Source organism: Typopeltis vanoorti, chromosome 6, assembly GCF_054136105.1.
Source record: "Typopeltis vanoorti isolate ZY-2024b chromosome 6, IOZ_Tvanoo_1.0, whole genome shotgun sequence".
Lineage (NCBI taxonomy): Eukaryota > Metazoa > Arthropoda > Arachnida > Uropygi > Thelyphonidae > Typopeltis > Typopeltis vanoorti.
The window spans coordinates 127,899,657-127,921,776 of NC_143554.1; the positions used below are offsets into that span (position 1 = coordinate 127,899,657).

The 22,120-nt window shown below is 35.5% G+C and overlaps 1 protein-coding gene across 2 annotated transcripts in view; it reads right to left on the reverse strand.

Moving 5' to 3' along the window:
* The window catches only part of LOC150105927 (SCY1-like protein 2), a 304,184-nt gene that overhangs the window by 69,831 nt on the left and 212,233 nt on the right, over positions 1-22,120 (reverse strand). For both annotated transcript variants that reach the window (XM_090393688.1, XM_090393689.1), the window contains 2 exons: positions 11,495-11,627; positions 1,149-1,267 (listed from right to left, as the gene is read on the reverse strand). In XM_090393688.1, coding sequence (XP_090249814.1) covers positions 1,149-1,267; positions 11,495-11,627 — 252 coding nt within the window. The remainder of the gene's footprint in view (positions 1-1,148; positions 1,268-11,494; positions 11,628-22,120) is intronic.

A 22,120-nucleotide genomic window follows, 5' to 3' on the forward strand; every position in this document is an offset into this window, starting at 1 on the left:
TAGAAACCATTCCATGCCAACTGGCTGGAATGTGTACATGATGTTAATATATGTATATAGATAGATACTTGTTGTTGTGCCCAATGTATTTCTACAACCAACAGATAACACTAATAATAGGACTAGCGTCGATGTATAATATATTTTTTTTTTTTTTTTTTTTTTTTTTTCCAACAGAGGTCAGGCCAACAATTGTTGTAGCGGTTGGTCAGTGTCTTTAATAAACCAGTTTGATTGTAGTGTAGCTTGTTTCCTGTGTATAGTTGTATGCTCCAGAAGATGACCTTGACATAAAGGTCGAAACGTCGAATGTAGATTTTAGTTATATTAAACTAAAGTTTTTATTCAAACACGGTAGTTGTCTCCATAATTTTCAAAAATGCATAGTAATTTTTCCATTTTTTCATGAAATACTTATTACCCTGCTACTTACATGTTTTGCATTTAGTACTGTGATAGTTGTTGTGCAGACTGTTTTATTCTATCTGCATTTTTCGTAATTGAAGTAACAGTCAAAGGAGGTAAGGATCATACTTCTACAGACATTAGCACATGTCTGCCCATCTTCCATTCTTCAAATCACCTCCATCTTCTTTTCAAGTGTATTTGTTTTCTGTGCCTTCTTAACACCAAGTTCTGCTAACTTTTCTGAACTTTTTTTTTTTTTTTTAAATCAGACATGGTACGTAATTATGTACTTTATCAATTTAAATACATATGTATGTAAAAAAAAATTAATTAGAACAGTTAGGTAGATTCAACAGTAAAACTAGGTTTGATGCATATACATCATAGTAGCTCGGTAAACACTCAAACACTAGAGTGCCTGCTAGCGTCGTTTCTTAGTCAGACCACACTACAGTAAGAAAGCATGCGCAGGCATCCTGCGTTATTGTGAATCGGCATAAATTGAACCGTTGTAAACTGAGGACTGCCAGTATTATCTTGTTATATACTGTATGTATGCATAAGCACACATATACCATTTTAACAGATAGAACATATATAAGAAACACTAAGAATTAACAGAACATAATACATACATAAAAAATACTAAGCATTAACCAAAAGTAGTACATATATAACAAGTATTACATTTTCAAACAGTAAATGAGGCAAGTAATGCTGGATACTTTTAAAGGTCTTACCTGACTGAGAGTAAGCCCATTTTCAATAGTTAGAGGCATAAGAAATGGTATAACTTTAGTGGCCATGATATCCTTAGTAATGCCAAGTTTCTTATGAGACATGGTCAATTTGTAGATACCTATAAAATCAAAACCATTAAAATATTGAGAATTCAAAATAATATCACTGTTCACTATACAGTGAATTGTGTGGCTAATGCATCAATTTCATCAAATCAGCATTTAATTAAAGGCACATCTAATTCATACAATTCATGATTTATTCACAATATTATATAGTTGACCACTACAGAAAGCATTATAACAAATTAACATGCTATAACAAACTAGTGCCAAAGTCCCATACGCATACTTAGTCATGTAAGCACAACAAATATTAATAACAATGAATTTACAAATATTTTGGTTTGGAACTAACATGCCATTATCATCCTGCAGTAAATGCAAGTGTGCCACTGGGAGTATCAGTCACTACAGCTCTCTCTCCCCACCTGTACATGAACACACAGAGAAAAATGAACAATTTTAGGTGTTAGTTATTAAACCATCAATCCCCTAACTTAAGCTGGTACTCTCTTCACACACACACACATTTGATTATATTACATGTATGATTTCATAAACATTTGTTTGTTGATTTGTGAAGCACATCAACAAACATGATATAGGAGATAGCATTTGTCATCATCATCATCAAATTCCTGACTGATTTGTACCCTCAAGGGGCGTACAGTATATGATAGTACTACATGAAATATTTACATCATTACTAACTTCCTATCTACAATTTTCCTCCAAATCAGTCTGTTACTTGTCAAGACTTCAATATTATCAGATCTTATATTTCTATTGTCTAAGGCGTTTTGTACCGTATCAATCCACCTATTTCTTGGTCTTCCTCTGGGTCGTTTTCCTGCTAACCTAGCAGAGGGCACTTGTTTTGCTAATCTTTTTTCGCCCATTCTGTTTAAGTGACCATACCACTTGAGATTAGCTCTGCTAATGCATTCCTGGATGCTGACAATGTCAAGTTCTTTCCTAATATCCTCGTTTTTAATATGATATTGCCACTCATGCCATCTATTCACCCCTCAAATCTTTCTCAGGACTCATATCTGCAGTCTCCAGTCTTTGGTCAAGTGTTTTATTTCTGACCCAGCTCTCAGATCCATAAGTTAAAACTGGTTTGAACACTGTCTTGTATACAGCTAATTTAGAGTTGTCTGATTTCTCTCTTATTCCATATGAATTTATTCAATTGACTTCCTACCATGCCAGCTTTGTTGATTCTGTTGTCTATTTCCATATTTAATTTACCATCTTCAGTAAAAATTGTGCCTAAGTAGATGAAATGTTTTACTTGTTTCACAGGTTCTCCGTTCACAACCCAGTTGACATTTTCAACGATTCTACCTATTTTCATTGTCTTTGTCTTTTTATTGCTGACCTTCATACCATGCCTATTACAACAGTTATTCAATTTAGTCAGGGAATCTTGCAAACTTGTAATGGATTTATTTAGAAGTATAACGTCATCCGCATAAAGCAAAGAGCTAACATTAACATCTCCAATTTTGATATCATGTTTAATACCACTTTCCTTCATAATGTGATCCATATAGATAATGAATAATAGAGGGGATAATGTACATCCTTGTCTCACACCAGATTTAACATTAAACCATCTTCCTGTACTTCCTTCAATTCTAACTGCTGATTTACAACTCAAATAAAGACAAAGAATTGCTTGATATAATGCCCCATTTACACCATATAACTGTAGCATATTGATTGGTTCTCTATTGGCACCTTGTCATATGCCTTTTCCAGATCGACAAAACTTAAATACTGATCTTTGTTATATTCCCATGCTTACTCAACTATTTGTCGTAAAGTGAAGCCTCTATTTGCCCTGAATTCAGCTTATTCTTCACCAAGCTTTTCTTCCACAATTCTTCTTAACCGTTTCTCGAGTATACTTGCATAGATCTTGCCGGGAACACTCAGTAGGGAAATAGCTCTGTAATTCTCACATTCAGTTTTATTTCCTTTTTTATATATGGGTACTATTAGAGTTCTACTCTAATCATCAGGAATTTGTCCCTCTGTCCAAGCTTTCTGAACTATACAGTGCAGCCGCTGTAAGACTTTTATACCACCATACTTCAGCATTTCTGGTCGAATATCATCTACTCCTGCTGCCTTTCCACATTTTAAGACTTTGATGGCTTTTTTTACTTCAAGTATGGATATGTATTCCTGCCTGTATGCTGGTTGAGTGTTTTTAAACACTGTGCTATCACTGCTTCTTTTGTTTAGCAATTTTTTGAGGTAATTACTCCATACTTCAAGGATATCTTTTTCTCCTGTTTTCGTGTCACCTTTATCATCTCTAATTCCTTCTAGCACTCTTTCCTCCATTTTTAAGCTTCTTCAACAACCTCCAGAATATTTTACCACTTCTTGATATTTATTTTCTATGTTCTTGCCAAAGTCCTCCCATGAATTTTGTTTAGCTAGTTTTACACAATGTTTTGCTTTCTTACATTTGTTTCTATAATCTCTAAGAGCACAAGCTGACTTATTTGCCAGGAACTTTTGATATGCTTTCTTCTATTCCTTCACTGCCTCTTTAACTTCCTGTGTCCACCATGGAGTTCTGATTTTTCAATCCTTGCAGACAACCTCACCACATGCCTCTCTGGCTGAATCAATCAGGGTTTTCTTCAAGGCTTGCCACTGAATCTCCAAGGTTTGGTTCCTGTTCTCAAACTCTTTCATTTTTTCTTCAATAATCTTTGTGTATTTTAGTCTACAGTTCACATCTGAGAGCTGCTCAACTTTTATTCGCTTTAAATCTTTCTTACATGTTATTCTTTTCAATATGCAATTCAATTTTATCCTGCTCAAGACTAAATAGTGATCACTTCTAATTTCAAATCCTCTGTACACTCTGGTGTCCTGCACCAGTGGAAAAACATCACTATCAACAATAACATAGTCAATGAGACTTTTCTTATTCCTTGCCTCTTCTCTCCATGTGAATTCGTGCACATTTTTATGTTGGAGCATGGTGTTAGTAATAACCAGCCCATGTCCTGAACAGAAATCCAACAGGTATTTGCCATTATTATTGGCTTTGCTCTTTTCTCCAAATTTTCCCAAAATATTTTCGTATGTCTGACAATCATTTTCTACTCTGCTATTTAGATCCCCAACAAGGACCAACTTTTCCTTTTTCATTGTGTTAGTTGCTTTCTCTAAAGCATCAAAAAATTCCTCCACTTCTACCTTATTAGAGACTTCTGTGGGACCACAGACACAAATAAGTCTAATTGTCCAATTCCCCATTCTGATAGGATTTGTCATAAATTAATATTCACAATAAAAAAGAACTATGCAAATTAGTAAATGCATCTGGATAGAGAAAGAATGAGATATGCAAAATAAGATAAATTTGCAATCAGTACAGTAAAGAAAAAAGCAAGTCATTTAAAACAAAAATTAAAAACCCTGTTTCATATTTTAAATAAAAATAAAATTTAAAAAAAAAAATAAAAAACAGTGAAAATATGGCATCTGTAATTAGAAGGAAATGACTAAGTCTACTTTGCTATTAAAACATTTCTAAGCTTCACATAAGATTGTTAAAGATGCCAAGATTCTGTGGTTTTTGTTATCTAAACAAATCAAATCCAATATAACTATGAGAAGTATATATTCTGCTGATTTCCTATGCTCTACAGCATGTTTCATAAGAATACAGTTATTACCCACTTTGAAAATGTCTAGTGGCAGAACAATTCTTAAAGCATAACTAATTATTATTATTATTGAAATAATAATAATTAGTTATGATAATAATTAAATACATAAGTTATTATTATTATTGAAATTATTATTAAAATTATAGTTTATAATGTACTAAGCAGTCACAGATGTATGTCACTGTTTATTTGTACTGTCTAACATCCATCGCAACCTAGGTCTTTGATTTCAAGTTTTATATCAGTCAACCAAAGCTGATTTAGGATAAACTCTTGATTTTTATTGCACTATATTGGATATCACATCACAGAGGCTTCCTTAAACTTACAAACATAGCTATTAAATGCAGTACAGCATTCTTATTAGTTTGTCAATTACCAGATTTTTTTCCTTTGTAGGATGATAAACCAAGCCTGATTTCTGTAACTATACTTCTTAACATGTTCTTCCATGAGAATCTCTCCTGAACCTCCTACCTTCCAATGCAACATATCCTATGTGCACAGAATCTTTTATATATAACTTTCTTGAAAGGTAGATTAGGTTTTTTGGATGACCTTAGAGATTTTTATTGTATGTATGAGAAATCAACTTTCAAGTCATATTAACAATATACCAGTGTTGATCTGTGGTGGTCTTGTTATGTGTTCATCATAAAATATTACCATAATCACGTTTAAATATAAATTTCTTTATTTGTAAAAATTTTGGCTAAGTTTCATAGCCATTGTCAATAAAACTATAGGAAAACACAAAGAGAGAGCGTCTATTCAATTGTAAGCATGTGATATTATGTGCACTATCCAGTTTCCATCCAGTTCACAAACTTAATACCTTCTTTATCTCACCTAAAGAAAAATATCCTCCTCTTTCTTATCCTCAAGTTTACAGAATCCCCTGCTCTTGCAGCTTATGTTATTATGGACAAACTGGTCAGTCCTGCACAAATTCGTACTGAAGAACATCAGGAATATACATTTCACTTAAAGAACCAAACAAATCCAGTTTAGTAAGTCACACATTATCTACAAAACACAGGATTCAGTGGAACAAAATCAAAGTGTTACACGAAAGTTATTTTCTTCTGGAAAACTGTACGCAAGGAAAGTGTGAAGCACACACATTCACAACCCAAACCTGAACAAAAACGATTGCCTAAATGTTAAGCCCTAATTATTACTATTATCATATCAACCTCCATGGAGTCAGCTAGCATGGTTGAATAAATTTATATGGAATGAGAAAAATGAACAAAAACACTAAACTAACATATAATTGCTAGTTTGGTGTTGCTATTATACTAGTCATAATTGAGGGTTGGACAGGAGGAATGGTATGAAGTTTGTGGATTGATATCAATGGAGAAAATGACTTAATATAGGTTGAAGGTTTGCATTTGAATGGATTCAGAGCTAGGTGTCATGAAAAAGAATTGTTCAATGAGAGTTCAGAAGTGCAGAGTCAGGGAAACAAGAGTGTTTGAAAGTTATATGGTAATGCAAGTGAGTGTGGTCCAGGCATTTTCAGGTAAGTGGGAAGTGATCACATGATGCCGAATGTAGCTGCCCAGGTTCTTAACTTTAGTGGGATTATCGATGCATAAGGTGAGGTAGGATGTGAGATGAAGGGGATATGTATAATATAAGAATTATTTGAAATAAGAAAGATGAGTTTTTGGCACTGTTAAGTTAACCTTGGCCAAAAGTTATTGATAGTGAGACTTGGTTGAAGAGCCTGATAGAGGGATAGAATGCAAGGGATATAAGATTTTAAGAGAGGACAGATGGAAAATGATGGGAGGAGGAGGGGGGGGTACTAAACAGAACAGAAGAACTGCGGCTAAAAAAAAAAAGAGGAGTTCACTAGGAGGCCAAGGATGTAGAGAGTTTGTGTGAGGTAACCTGGTCTAAAATAGAGGCCAAAAAGATAAAATATATAGTTGGTTGCTGCTAGGGGATAAAAGGAATATATGAATGGTATGCATTGATACAATGAATGCAGGATAAGTAATGATTATGGGGAGAAGGGGTTCTTCAACTATGAGCATAGCCTGGAAGGAGAAACTGTCACAATGGAGGGGGGGGGGAGAGGGAGAATAAAATTAAATTCATACAGCTGCTAAGAGATAGTTCCTGAAAAAAACAGTTATGGAGGGGACTTGAGAATCTACTGATGATAGCATCAGAGAACTTAGCAGATAACAAGGTAACCACACTCCTCTAGGAAAAGTTATCATGTGGTCTTAATCTAGGAGATTGTGTGACATGCAAAATTTTCTGTTAAGAAGAGGTATATGTGGAATTACAAAGCAGGTAATTAAGGCAAACTTGGAGTCAGAGCAGTGCCATGAAATAAGAATTTGGAGGGCAAAGATGTTAGGAATGCAGGGAAGAGGATTAAGGAGTGATTGATAGAAGCTGTATAGACTGTATCCCCAAAGTCAAGAAGATAAATGGATAAGTCAGATGTCAGATGGATGAGAAGCATCATTAAAGAATTATTGTAGAAAAAGTTGTAGAGGGTATATAAAGAGAAAGGCAATCAAGTAATCACATGAGCACTACAAAGCATCAAGAAGGCTGGCCCTGTATGGTTAGAAAGGCTAAAGTCAAATATGATGGAATCAAGTTGATGAAGCAAAGAAATCCCAAAGAGTTATTTTGTTATGTGGGAAATAACTATGGAAGAATGACTTTAACAAATACTGATAGCAGTGAGGTAACAGAAGCAAATGAAGTAAATTAGTAAATTAACTGATACTGAGAGCAGTGGCAGCTCATGGCTTGAAATCGTGGAGTGTTGCAACTTTCGAAAGATACATACACACTGTAAGTACAGTGTATAGGTGTTTGGATAAAATGTCAAAATTATGGTAAAAATGTTTTAAAAAAAATTAAACAAGAAAAAATATTAAAAAACGTTTAATTTTCTGGACCAAAAAGATCTGGAATGACCTTTAATGGGATTATATTGATCAAGTGCATATAATAAACAACTATGTTATACCAGCTAGTTTCACCAACTAAGGCTGTTGGCATCTTCACAGTACATAACTGATGTAAGGCACTAAAAAGTAAAAAACTGTTACAAACTATAATCAACCGATTCCAATTATATTAAACAAAGAACAGAGCGTGTACAATACATTCATAGAGCGTGGATGATATCATTTGTTGTTATATAGGAACGTTCTATAATTGGCACCATAATTCAGTTCTGGCAAGTTGAAGGATCTGATAAGGATCTTCCAGATCACGGGCAAGATTAGTCCTTGGTTCCTGTTAAGGCTTTGTATACAGCGGGCAACTGTTGTGGCCTCCTTAAAAATTCGGGAGCAGAAGTCCTCCTCCATGTAAGGAATTGTGCTTCTATCCCACTCTATGGTATGGTTCGTTCTTGAGAAATGAAAAGCTAACCCCGATTTTTCTTCTGTTATTATTGATGTCACCTATGTGTTCTTTTTGCCTAATTTCAAGGCTCCTTGAAGTTTGGCCGATGTAATTCAAGCCGCACGAGCAGGGTATGTTATAAACTCCAGCATATTTAGAGAAAGGATGGCTATCTTTTGGAGATCTTAAGAATTGTCTAATCGTTTCTGTGGGTTTAAAGGCCACTCTTATTTTATGTAGTCTAAGGAGTCTAGCAATCTTATTGGAAACTGTCCCTACGTATGGAATGACGATGGTAAAAATATAACATACATCATCTTGTTGTCTTTGTCGGGGTTCAGAGAAAAGTATCTTGTGGACGAGTCTTCGAGGAAATCCATTCATGGTAAGGTTGGTGGGTATCAGGGATAGTTCTTCCTGGAGGTCTTGTTGATCTGTTGTAAGGAGAGAGGCACGGTTCTTCAACATGTGTACAATACTAAGTTTCTGAGAAATGTGGTGGCAGGAAGGGAAATGTAAATAACATCCTGTATTAGTAGGTTTGCGGTAAACAGAGGTTGATACCACCATTCGGAAGCTTCTTAATTAAAGTGATCTGGAAGACCCTTATCAGATCCTTTAACTCGCCAGAACTGAATTATAGTGCCAATTATAGAACGTTCCTAAATAACAACAAGTGATATCATCCACACTCTATGAATGTATTGTACGGGCTCTGTTCTTTGTTTAATATAATTGGAATCAGTTGATTATAGTTTGTAACAGTTTTTTTTACTTTTTAGTGCCTTACATCAGTTATGTACCCTGAAGATGCCAACAGCCTTAGTTGGTGAAATTAGTTGGTATAACTTAGTTGTTTATTATATGCACTTGATCAATATAATCCCATTAAAAGTCTTTCCATGAAAAAATATTGTTTATTATCGATAAAATTATATCGTTTTTTAATATTTTTTCATGTTTAATTTTTTTTAAAACATTTTTACCATAATTTTGACATTTTATCCAAACACGTATACACATACATTTCAAAACACAAATACAAAAACGAATACAAAAAAAGGTTCGTCTTTACAATGAAAATTACTTATCAATGGGCTTTACATTGACTGGTGATCCAGATTGTCCTCTTCCACTGTGTCTCGTCTGTGGCAAACAACTTTCAAATATAGCAATGGCTCCAGCCAAATTGAAAAGACATTTCACAAAAAATCACAATGATATAGAAAATATAAGTGCTGATTATTTTAAAACATTATTGCAATCTTGAAAGAAACAGAGTGCAGTTTTTATGAATAAATTCAGTGTCAGTGAAATGCTCAGGAAGCAAGTTATTTGGTAGCAGAAATAATTGCACAGAAAAGGAAGAGTCACACAGTTGGTGAGAACCTAATAACGCCAGCATGTAAAATTATAGTGGGTAAAATGCTGGGACAAGATGCAGTATGAGAAATTGAAAATATTCCACTTTCAAACAGTACAATAAGTCAACATATCCGTGACATGTCAAACGACGTCGAGGAGGTTTAGTGTGATAAATTGAAAAATAGCAGTTTTTCCATCCAATAACTGTTACATTGTAGCTTTTGTAAGATTTGTTAATGAGGGTGAAATTCAAGAAAACTTTCTCTGTTGTAAAGAATTATCTAAGACAAGCAGAGGAATAGATATATTCAATATTTTATCCTCATATCTGAAAACAAAAGGTCTTTCTTAGAAGAACTGTATTGACATCTGTACTGATGATGCTCCATTCATGGTTGGCTCCAAAAGAGGTTTTGTTTCTCATGTAAAAGAAGAAAATGCTGATGTTGTCTCAACACACTGTTTTATTCACAGAGAAGTTTGATGTCAAAATCTCTTGGAGATGAACTGAAAAAGTTTTTGATGATGCCACAAAATGGTTAACTTCATTAAACAAAGGCCAGTTCACTCCAGAATGTTTAAAAATCTGTGTGAAAACCTGGACAAAGAGCATATGAATCTTTTGCTCTATACAGAAACCGGGTGGCTAAGTAGAGGAAAAGTTCTAAATAGGGTGTTTGAGCTAAAAGATGAAATGCAAAGATATTTTCAAGAAAACAATAAACAAGATTTTGCGAAGTGTTTTGAAGATCAAAAGTGGATGCAGATGCTAGCCTATTTAGCTGACATTTTTCATTACACTAATATGCTGAACACGTCACTGCAGAGCCCCTGAAGAAAATATATTAACTTCAAGTGACAAGATTCTTGGATTTAAAAGAAGGCTGAATCTTTGGAAAAATCATGTTGCAAAAGGGAATCTTGATATGTTTCAATTACTGGTGGGGCTTAAAAGTAAAGAAGGATATCATCAAATTTCAAGTCTTATTGTAACCCACCTGGAAGAACTGGTGGGTTCTCTCATCCGATCATACAAATATGTATGATCGGGTGAGAGATCCATACTCGGAATCTTCTGCTCATCTTGAGAACTTGACTTTAAGAGAACAGGAAAAACTTTGTGGACTGCAATCTGATCGTACATTCAAGATGAGATTTACTGACCTATCTCTGGACAAGTTCTGGATTTCTGTTAAAGAAGAGTATCCTACTATTCATAGGAAAGCAATAAATATATTGCTGCAGTTTTCAATGTCTTACATGTGTGAGCAAGCTTTTTCTTGTTTGACAAGTATTAAGAGCAAAGGCAGAAATCATCTCCTTCTGTTGAAGATGAAATCCGTGTTTCTTTATCTAAAATCTGACTCCGAATTAAGTATTTATGTACCAAAAGACAAGCACAGGTTTCACATTAGAAAATTTAACTTTATTATTCATATTTGTTTCAAAAATAACAATTCTTTGGCACATATTTTTGTATATATGACATTTTACTTTGATTTATCTTATTATTTAGAAAATTACAAATAAACGATAAAGTTATTATAGCACTTATTTGTTTTCCTCATGATCTTTAAATTCATAAATAATAAAGAAAGATACTAACAATGATATATAACAATTATTATGTAGGGATTCCCTACAACATGGATATTATTTCAAGGGTTCCACAAGGACAAAAAGGTTGAGAAATGCTGCTTTACACTGACAATTATCATTTACTACTGTTAAGTTTCAAATAAAAATGTTCATCACATATCTTTCCCTTAAAATTTATGTTTAATATCTTAATAATGTTCATCAAATTAGTTAAGAAGCCCTTACCTAAAATTCCCATTAATACTGCAGGTTCCTTAGAAGGGATTTGGGGAAGAAGTGGTAAAACATCATCTAAAACAAGCCATTTGTCTAAATGTTCAAGTAATTTACCTAAGCACACTAAACAATTTACTCTCACCTAAAAAAGGAGAAAAAAAAATGGCACAATACCTTAATTAGTTCAATATAAAAAAGGGAAGAAAATTTTAAAACAAAGGGAAATATCCATTAGAAATATATACACATTTGCACAAGAATAATGTTTTATTTTCCAAATATTTCGGTCTGAATATTACAGACCATCTTCAGTGGCTACATAGGAATAGTTTTAAAAAACAAAGTGGAATACGAACAATTGATCATTCACACATAGAACGAGCCGCGTGATGTGTGATACAACGATTGTATGTGTGAATGATCAATTGTTCGTATTCCACTTTGTTTTTTAAAACTATTCCTATGTAGCCGCTGAAGATGGTCTGTAATATTCAGACCGAAATATTTGGCAAATTAAATATTATTCTTGTGCAAACGTGTATATATTTCTAATCATTATGTCAGAAGTATCATTAAAAAATCGAAATATCCATTGTTATTTTATAGCGAAATAGTACACCTTACACCTTTTGAAAAGTTTCAAAAGTAATCGAGAGAGCATACAAAAATTCAACCTTCAGCATAATTTACCTTGTTTGTTTGTTAGTTAGCATATGATGATACAATGGCCATGAGATCTAGGCAGGTATGGCATCATCTTATGAATCCAATATAAAGCTACTGGTTATAATGCATTTTTTTGTCTGTCAGTTGCATGTGGTTGCCTGATTGCAAGACTAAACACCTGAGATTCCAGGAGAAAAAAATCAGTGTCACTTCCGTAATGAGACTAGCTAACTTATCTTCAATTGAAAAGCCATGATAAAGATTTTTTGCCTCATATCTAGGAGGCAAAGAACCCAGATCTTTCCAGTCAAAGGGCATCGTCCAAACCAAATGAGGTATGGAGACTATAGTTGCCTCATATTTCATCACTTTATTATACATTGTTGATCTGATAATTCAAACTGTTAATTCCAGTCACAAACCCTCTGACAGCTGGCTACCATGCTAGCCCATATTTGGAATTTATTTTTTGTAAGTAAAATCTTAATTGGTGCATATATATATATATATCAAATGTTGAAAAAAAATATATATATATATATAAAATAAAAATCAATAATGATGAAACTAAACAAGTAGATCATTACATATACTTAGGACAAAAGATATCAATGCAACAAAATATCATGGACGAAATTAAAAGACACTCGATGCTTGGGTGGAAAGCATTTGGAAAATTACATTCAATATTCAAAAGTCAACAATCATTATGCATGAAAAGTAAAGTTTTTAACCAATCTATTCTTCCTATATTGACATATGGCTGTGAAACAAGGACACACTAAATGCAAAGGAAATTCAAACATTAAGAACAACACAATTTAGTGTGGAAAGAAGTATGCTTGGTATCACAAGACTGGATCACAAAAGGAATAAGTGGATATGAAAGTGTCTGACATCATAGGAAGAGTGAAACATCTGAAGTGGGAATGGGCTGGGCATATTGCTCAACGACAAGATCATCGATGGAGAAAAGAAGTACTGGACTGGATTCCATGAGAGGAAAAACGATCACGACGCCGACCTAAATCAAAAATGATGAATTATTGATTTAGGTTGATTGATTATATTGCAAATGGTGGATTGATGATCATCAGATTTGCAGGATTGACATAGAAAAAGGAGAGAGCCATGGACAGACTTGGAATAATCTGTCCTTGGAATAATCCAAAAGACAGTTTTGGAATAATCTTGGAAAGGCCTTCATCCAGCAGTGGATCGACAATGGATGATGATGATATATATATATATATATTTTATCTAGCCAAACATTGTTTACAGAGTATGTTATGACTCAAGAGAAATGAGAGCACTGTATTACTGGAACTAATCAAGTGAATTTACCTCAGTAAATAAAACTTTTTTACTAAACAGCTTAAGGAAATGACAACGTATACTAGGATATACATTAAAATAAATTTTAATACACTTCCAATATTTCGGCAATGTCACGTTGCCATTTTCACAGGAACTTAAAAACAAGACACGTGCATGCAAGCACAACAAACAGTAAATGAGGACGAAGCAGGAAGCTATTCTTTCTCCTAAAAGTCCTGATGGTGCCCCCTAGCAGGCAATGTTGGTATTCTTGGGCGATTGGGCTGAAGGTCTTCTGATGTAGGTTTCCCAAATTTGGGGCAGTCTCATGCAACCAAATTTGTTGAGGTTTGGATTGTTTCTTAGGGCTGAGGCTGATTCCATGAAAAGCCTTTCGTATTTGAATTTACTACAGTGTATTATCGTGGCTTTCTTCCACCGTATTCTATGGCCGGTATCCAGCGCATGGTCTGCAAGACCAGAGTGGCTGTATTGGTGAAACCGGATGTAGTCCTTGTGTTCTGAAATTCTGATATTAGCTGTCCTGCCTGTTTGGCCAAAGTAGGACAGCTTACAGCTGCAAGGGACCTGGTATACACCAGGTAGGTCTTGGGGGGGGGGGTCTTTAGTAGAGCAGATAAGGGATGCTAATTTTTTATATGGTCTGTAACAAGAAGTTAAGTCATTTTTTTTAGGATTTTTGTAATTTTTTCCGAGGTGCCTGGGATATAGGGTATGGTGATGGATTTAGAGTAATCCTTGTTGTGAGGGGGGGGGGGGGGGTTGTGGTTTATTGGTTTCAATATTTTAGCCATTGGCTGAGAAAGTGTTGAGAATGTGGTTTAGTCCTGTGGTTAGGGAATTGTCATTTGAACAGATAAGTTTAGACCTGTTGTGTAGTGTCTCAATGACTCCATATTGTTGTGAGGGGGGGGGGGGATTTTGTTTGTGAATGTATCTGCCTGTATGGGTGGGTTTTCTATAGACTGAGATATTCTGAGATATGAGACTGAGATAGACTGAAATACTGGGAGTGTATTAAAATTTATCTTAATGTATATCCTAGTATATGTTGTAATTTCCTTAAGCTATTTAGTAAAAATGCATAACCAACATCTAAGCTTCCACGAGAATTAAAGAAACCTTATGCAATAAATAAACTTTTCTGCAATATAAAAAGAACTTTATTGTTGTTTCAAGCACAGTGCTGAGAGCTCACAATGGTATAGTGGAGTGGAAGTTGTTCTATTGCCAATCGACTATTTAGACATGTGCTGGTTTGAACTCATGGGGTTTAATCTATTAAACCAATAGATTATAAATATAATATAAATACAAGACATATAAATAACACTGGACAACACTCAATTTGCCTCTGAAATTAAAATAACAATAAAATCTGTAAATTGGCTCTTGTTTAGAAGAGATTTAGTCCATATTGCGTACATTAATATCATTTGGCAATGCTGTATTTCAATCTTTTGATCAACAAATTGCATCAACCAATCATACACAACACGCCCAGGTGTTACTGCATCATTGGCTGATGCAATGCAATTGAGTCATGACATTGCTGTCATAAGATAATGCTATCATTAGTATAAAGTGAAGTCTCATAGGGCGAGCAAGTGTTTGTGCAACTTCCTGGGCAACACTTCCATTTACTCCTGTGTCATAAGTACTACACAAGTGATCCCTGCAGTGTAAATCCAGCAGTAGTGATGCCTCATACTTGTGTTAATAATGCAAATAACTTTTGATACATTTGCAAGCCATAAAAAGACCATCACTCTATTAGCAAAAAAGGCATATCAGCTTTATTTCAGATGTAAAATCAGGGACTGGGACAAAGCCTGGGTCCCCACACACATGCTTGGTATGTATGTGCACTAGAAATCTTCTGAAGTGGCTGAAAGGAAGCAAAGTGTCGATGCTGTTTGCTGTTCCTATGGTTTGGAGGGAGCCAAGCAATCATGCAAATGACTGCTAACTTCTGCATGATACCACTTATTTTGGGAGAAATTATGAGTAAAAATAAGTGGACAATAGTGTACCCAAACATACCATCTACTCTCTGGCCAGTTCTACATGGCAAAGGACCTCCCATTCCTGAACTTCCAAAAGAATTTTCTATTGATTCAGAGGATGGAGACGAACCGATGTCGGGTTCTCCTGAGCCTTTGGTGTCTAATGATGATGATCCATATGTTTACCATGGTGCATCATCTGCACCACACATTCTCACACAAGAAGAACTGAATGATCTTGTTCGCAATCTGGAGCTGTCCAAGGCCAAAGTGAGTTACTAAGATGAAGACTTCTACAATGGAATCTTCTCGAGGAAAATGTCCGAGTGATTTCATTTTGCACTCGTCACAAGCAGTTTGCACCTTACTTCCAAAAGAAAGATGACCTTGTGTTCTGCTAGATCACCTGATGAATGCCCTTCAAATCAAACATGACCCACATGAATGCTGGCCATTCATAGACTCATTGAAATCGAGTCTCAAGGCAGTGTTGCAGCATAATGGAAACTAGCTTCCATCCATTCCAGTCAGACATGCTATCTACATGAAAGAAACCTACAACAACCTAAAACAGCTGTTGGACTGTCTTCGATACAGCAAGTATGGCTGGCATTTCTGTGGTGACTTGAGGTAGTATGTTGAGTCTGCAGCTAGGATATACAAAGTACTGTGTTTATTTGGACTGGGTTATGCACCACTTCACCAAGCGCCAAATTGATATTTTTGTAAAAAAATAGTGTTTTGTAAAATTTTCTTAGGAATATAATCCATTTGCCATTTAGTTCTTTGAAAGAAAACTGTGAAAAATATAGACTCCTGTCGGTCTCGATTTTTTTATAGGTAGGTTACATCATTATATGTCAGATGGCAAACTCATCTCCAAAACATCAATTTGGTTGAGTGATGCATAACAGTCCATTTGTGTGAATGGGACAGCCAAAGCAAGGACTTTGCACCATGTGAAGAGAGACTGGCCTGCAAGGAAATCTCTGAAGGTTGGAGTGAAGAATGTGCAACACCCAGCACTGACAGAAACACACAAAATTCTGCTACTCCCTAAACTTCCAGCTCGGTATGGTAAAAAACTTCATAAAAGCCATGGTCCAAACTGGATCAGCTTTCCTCGAAGGGCAATACCTGGCTGACAAATTCCCTCAACTCAGCGAAGTAAAAATTAAAGTTTGTGGATCCTCAGATCTGAGAGCTCTTCATTGATGAGATGTTCGACAACCTACTACAAGGTGATGAGAAAAAAAGCTTGAGATGCATTTAGTCTGGTGTCAAAAAACTTCCTCAGAAATGTCAGGGAAGAAAACTAGAAGGAACTGGTTGAGGACTTGTCTCTGTATGTGATATCACAAACTTGGCTGCAATACATCCTTAAAAATACACTTGCTCCATTCCCAGTTGGATTTCTTCCCCAACAACTGATGCATGATTATTGATGAGCACAGTGAACAGTTCCATCAGGAAATTGCAATGATGGAGAAACAATTCAGGGAAAGTGGTCCACTTCCATATTGGCTGACTACTGTTGGATGGTCGCTAGAGATGATCGTGAGCAGCAATACAAGTGACATGCAAAGCAACATTGGACGTAGAAGCAGACATTTACTTTTAGACATTTAGCAGACATACATTATATTTACTGGTATATATGTATTACTCTATTATATAAGAAACTACTGCAGATTTATCACAAACTGTAGCCAAAATGTTGCATTTTCGTTGTCAAATTCGCATTCAGCCTTGAAATATATAAGAAATGACTAACTTAATCTGGTGGGGGGGGGGCATGACTTTTGTAAAGTCATGCCTTTTGGCTTTTATAATTAAACAACACATTTAATCACTCCTATATTTCATCTCCATCACTGAGACATCAACAGGGAAACAACATCAAATTTGCACAAACGTTAAGTGGAAAAGATTAGACTGAAAGCCTAAAGCCTTACAAAGAGAGAGAGAGAGATCTCTCTATGGGTCCTGTTGGCCAGCCTTAGCTGTGTTGAGCAGGAGGATAAGAATTAGAGTTTCCCATATCTTGGAAAGTTTAATACAACCATATTTGTTAAAATAAGATTGTTGTTTTTTTTTTAATTCGCCAACGAGAAGAAATTTCTCTAACAGCCAGCTCCTCTCTCTTTCTGTAAATTATGAAAAGATAGTAGCATAATAATCACTAGAGCCAACAGGGGTAATTCTGTTGTGGTCATCAGTGCCAGTGAATATGATTGGAAGATGAATGTCTTTGCTCAGAGACTGGACTACTTATTAACCATTAGATTACGATCCCACTAATTCTCAAAAGAAAACATTAAGAAAGGCTTCTTGAAAATGTTGCATCTTGGCCTCCTCAAATAGTAAAAAAAATTCAAACCTTACTCCTTTATTTCAAATCTTTAATCCAAAATTTAGTTTTAGACAATAACAATATCATGATTAGCTTTGATGTCACCTCCTTTTTTTAAAATCAATCTCTCTCTGTCTGGAACTTTAAATATACTAAAAAATGTCCCCCCCTCCCTCCCCCGGATACATTGTTCTTTTCGATTTTACTATCATTCTGGCTTCTTTACTTGGAAAGATACTATTTATAAACAGATTGAGGGTACAACCATAACCTCTCCCCTCTCGCTACCTCTAGCTAATTATTATATGGAGCATTTTGAAAAATATGCTCTTGATGTTGCTATTCTCAAACCTTCTATATGGTTAAGATATACTAATGATGATGTGTTCTCAACTTGGCCACATGGCTCAGAAATGTTAGATTCCTTTTCAGCCCAGAATCCAGCTATAAAAAAAAAAAAATAATAATAATAGCTTGTCTTTTCTACATACTCTGATTACATTTTCCTAATGGCACACCCTTTTTTTCTCAGTTTATAAAACCCACATACAAAGGTAGATATACATAAAAACGTTTCCATCATCCCTCCCCCTTAACAATATGGTGTCATCAAAACCCTTTTAAATACAGCCTCCAAATCTCTGTTCTACCAAGGCTTACCTTACTGCAGAACTCTCCTTTATTCACCAGTCTATCTTGTCCAATGGCTACAATGCAAAAAAGTCAACAAATAAATTGTTGCTACTAACTCCTTGCATCCCTCTCGATATGTTGACTATAGTAATGATATCATTGTTCCTTATACTCAAAACTCTAAAAAAAGTGCAATCTCTGTGTGGCATTTACACCTTATTTAAAGCTAGCTATGCTCATCTACTCTCCCAAGGATCCTTCTACCTCCTCTATCAGTTCCAGCTGTTTACAAAGTTTCTTTTTTCCTGCAATTTATCTTATAATGATCAAACTGGTAGATCTGCTAACATCTGCCTAGAAAAACAAAAAAATACATCTGTTACATAAAGTATGGTCAGTCAGAACTTGCTGACTTATGCCTTGAATATTCTGCACAGAATCAAATGGAAAAAACTACTATGCTTCACTACAAAAAATGCACATTTGAAAGACCTTTTTTATAATCAGCAGCAGAATTAAAATCAACCTAATATTATTAAAATACGGTTGTATTAAACTTCCCAAGATTTGGAAAACTAATTCTTAGGCTTCCAGCCCAACATGAAGGCTAGACAACAGTGCCCATAGAGGATGCCCTCAAAAGGCTTCAGGCTTCCAGCCTAATCTTTTTCACTTAGCATTTGTGCAAATTTGTGTGCATTTTTGCAATTTTCATATTGTTTCTCTGATGATGTCTCAGTGACTGTGAATAAATATAGTAGTGATTGAATGTGTTGTTCAATTATTTATGTATTTATTTATTCCATTCCATCACTGGATTTCCAGGGGCAAAATACTAACAAGCTTATTTCAATTAAGGCACGAAGTTTTATTGTTTGTAAATGAACATAATTCTAATTTTGTATCACTCCTTGCTGAAAAGCATCGTTATCAACACTATCCTAACTTCCAGACATTTTATTCAAAATTAAATGAACTAAATCTCTCCCTTCAGGGAAATTCTTTAACTGTTCTTGATGCATATGACAAAATAAAGGCATTCGAGAGAAAAGAAAAAAAAAACTGGTGTTGTGCATTAGTTATGTAAAAATAGATAATTTGCACCTTTTCCAACATTGGAATCCTTTTTAGTGAAAATGATCTTTTTGTTGATTCTGAGTTTCTGGAAAGGGTTTGTGACCACCTGAAAACTCTGAAACAGAATTTTGAAACATATTTTCCAAATAACTTTTATAAGAAATTTCTGTGGATTCGAGATCTATTTCAGGCTTACAATGATGAGAACGACCTTTCATTATTGAAAAAAGAACAGTCAATTGTGCTTTCAAGTGACAGTGGGCTTAAAATGAAATTCCGTGATCTTGGTTTGACACGATTCTGGATCTCACCTTCAGTGAGAAGTGAATTTCCAGAATTATCCGAAGAAGAATTGAAAATTGCCATGCAGTTTTCTACAACCTATCTTTGTGAGAAAGGATTTTCATCGCTCCTTCAAATAAAAACAAAATACAGTGTGTGTGCCAATCTTCGACTGAAGTTGACCAATATTGAGCCAGATATCCAGCAACTCTGTAAAGGCCGAGAAGCTGAACGATCTCATTAAAAGTAAGTAGTAACATAATTATATCATATTATTTATTTGGACTACAGATTCCGATTATTCTCGTTACTGGTTTTGGAATTAATCCATTTCCAAAATCAGACAAAATCGGGGATGAAATGACAGTTATGCAAAGTGACGTCACGGTGAAGCTCAGCTCTGCTGGCGAGGAGGATAGCTGCCCATATCCCATTTAGCGAAGTTCCGTATCTCATACAGTTGCTTGCAGGAATATGCAGCCGAGCACACCGAATCCATCACATGCATACATCTGCATGGTCATGGATTGTACAGAAACACACATCACAACATAACGAATACAAGCAGCAAACAGGACGGATATAAATAAAACCACCACGATTAATGAATCTGCCAGATTTATGATGATCACTGTTGTGCCTCTGGATAAAACAGGACGGATATAACTAAAACCACCATCATAACACAATTAGTACAAATCACATGTGTATGGTATATACGGCATGCAGTCTGGTGGGAAAATGTGCCGACCGTGTGGATGGCACTTAGCGACTGACATCGTGGGTTGGACTGTTTATAGATATCAGGAATGACCTCACATAACAGGATGTCTTAAATTTTTTTGCTGGTCATGGAAAACTCCTCAGGTCAATAAGGCGATTCATATCAGCCAGAAATGTGTGTGTGTGTGTGTGTGTGTGTGTGTGTGTGTGTGTGTGTGTGTGTGTGGATGGGGGGGGGGGGGGGGGGGCATTAATGTCTTTGGGATGTTCTGAGTGAAATTTTTGGGTATATGCAGAGGATGGTTTGGACAGGACAAGGGATGTCAAGTTCGTATTCAGTATTATGATGAATGAAGTAAGATAAGAACAACATTTTTCCCTCGTCTCACAATGCACTTAGCGAATGGAATAGTTTACATGTCGCAGGTTGAATCAGAAAGTGCATGAAGATAAAAGTTGTAGGACTAGCTTCATGAGTATGGGCAGATGAATGGGAATAACATATAAAAGTTGCTGCGAGTTGATGAATGGGGATTAAACATAAACGTTGTTGTGAGCAGATGAATGAAGGTATCAGCGGGATGGCGCTGACATTTCCCCATTTGTTTTCCCATGGTACAAACGGCAAAATTTTGTTGTGGGGTGAGCTTAATGAGTGTGGGCAAATGAATGGGGGATAACATATAAAATATAAAAGTTGCTGTGGGAAGATGATCTCGTGGTAAAGGTGGACTAAGCTCTCATCACTTGTCATAGTATCTCCCATAATGCAAAGCACATCTCCATGCAGACATGTATAATGCTATGCATTAAGGGAAGGGCCACTACCCAGACCGGTTTTGACCTTTGGGAGCCAGACCCAGAGGTGGTGATACTAAGGTGGAAGTAATGCAGAAGTCATATTTACCTATACGAGTTGCCAAAAGGTGTCTCACCCTATTATTAAATTATTCTGGATTAGAGAAAGATGTTGGAAGTTTATTTTCCACTTGGTCAGACTATAATAAATTTAGTTTAATCCTTTATCCAAGTGTAAGCAAATAAAGTTTGCGACTCAGTGGGAGGCTGCCACTAATGAGACCTCAATAAAGGTCGAAACCGGTCTGGGTAGTGGCCCTTCCTTTAATGCATAACATTATACATGTCTGCAAGGAGATGTGATTTGCATTATGGGAGATACTAAGACAAATGATGAGAACTTAGTGCACCTATACCATGAGTTGCCTCAGTCCTGAAGAGACTTCAGGCATAAACTTTGTTTACTTACACTTGGATAAAGGATTAAACTAAATTTATTATAGTCTAACCAGTGGTGGGGGGGGGGACTTCCAACAGAGTGACCATGTTGCATCTGATGATTTCCAATGAATAGATAGATGGATTATAAAACCTCTTTAGTAAAAGTTTCTATCATGTGCCTTCCTTTCTGCCTATTAACTAAACTTTGCGGCCTGCACACACCTCCAACCTATCCTCATAAGAAGCATTCCACAGACCTGTCTCTAGCTTAGTCACTTGTCTCTGAATAATAATAATAGTAATAATAAAAAAGTGCAC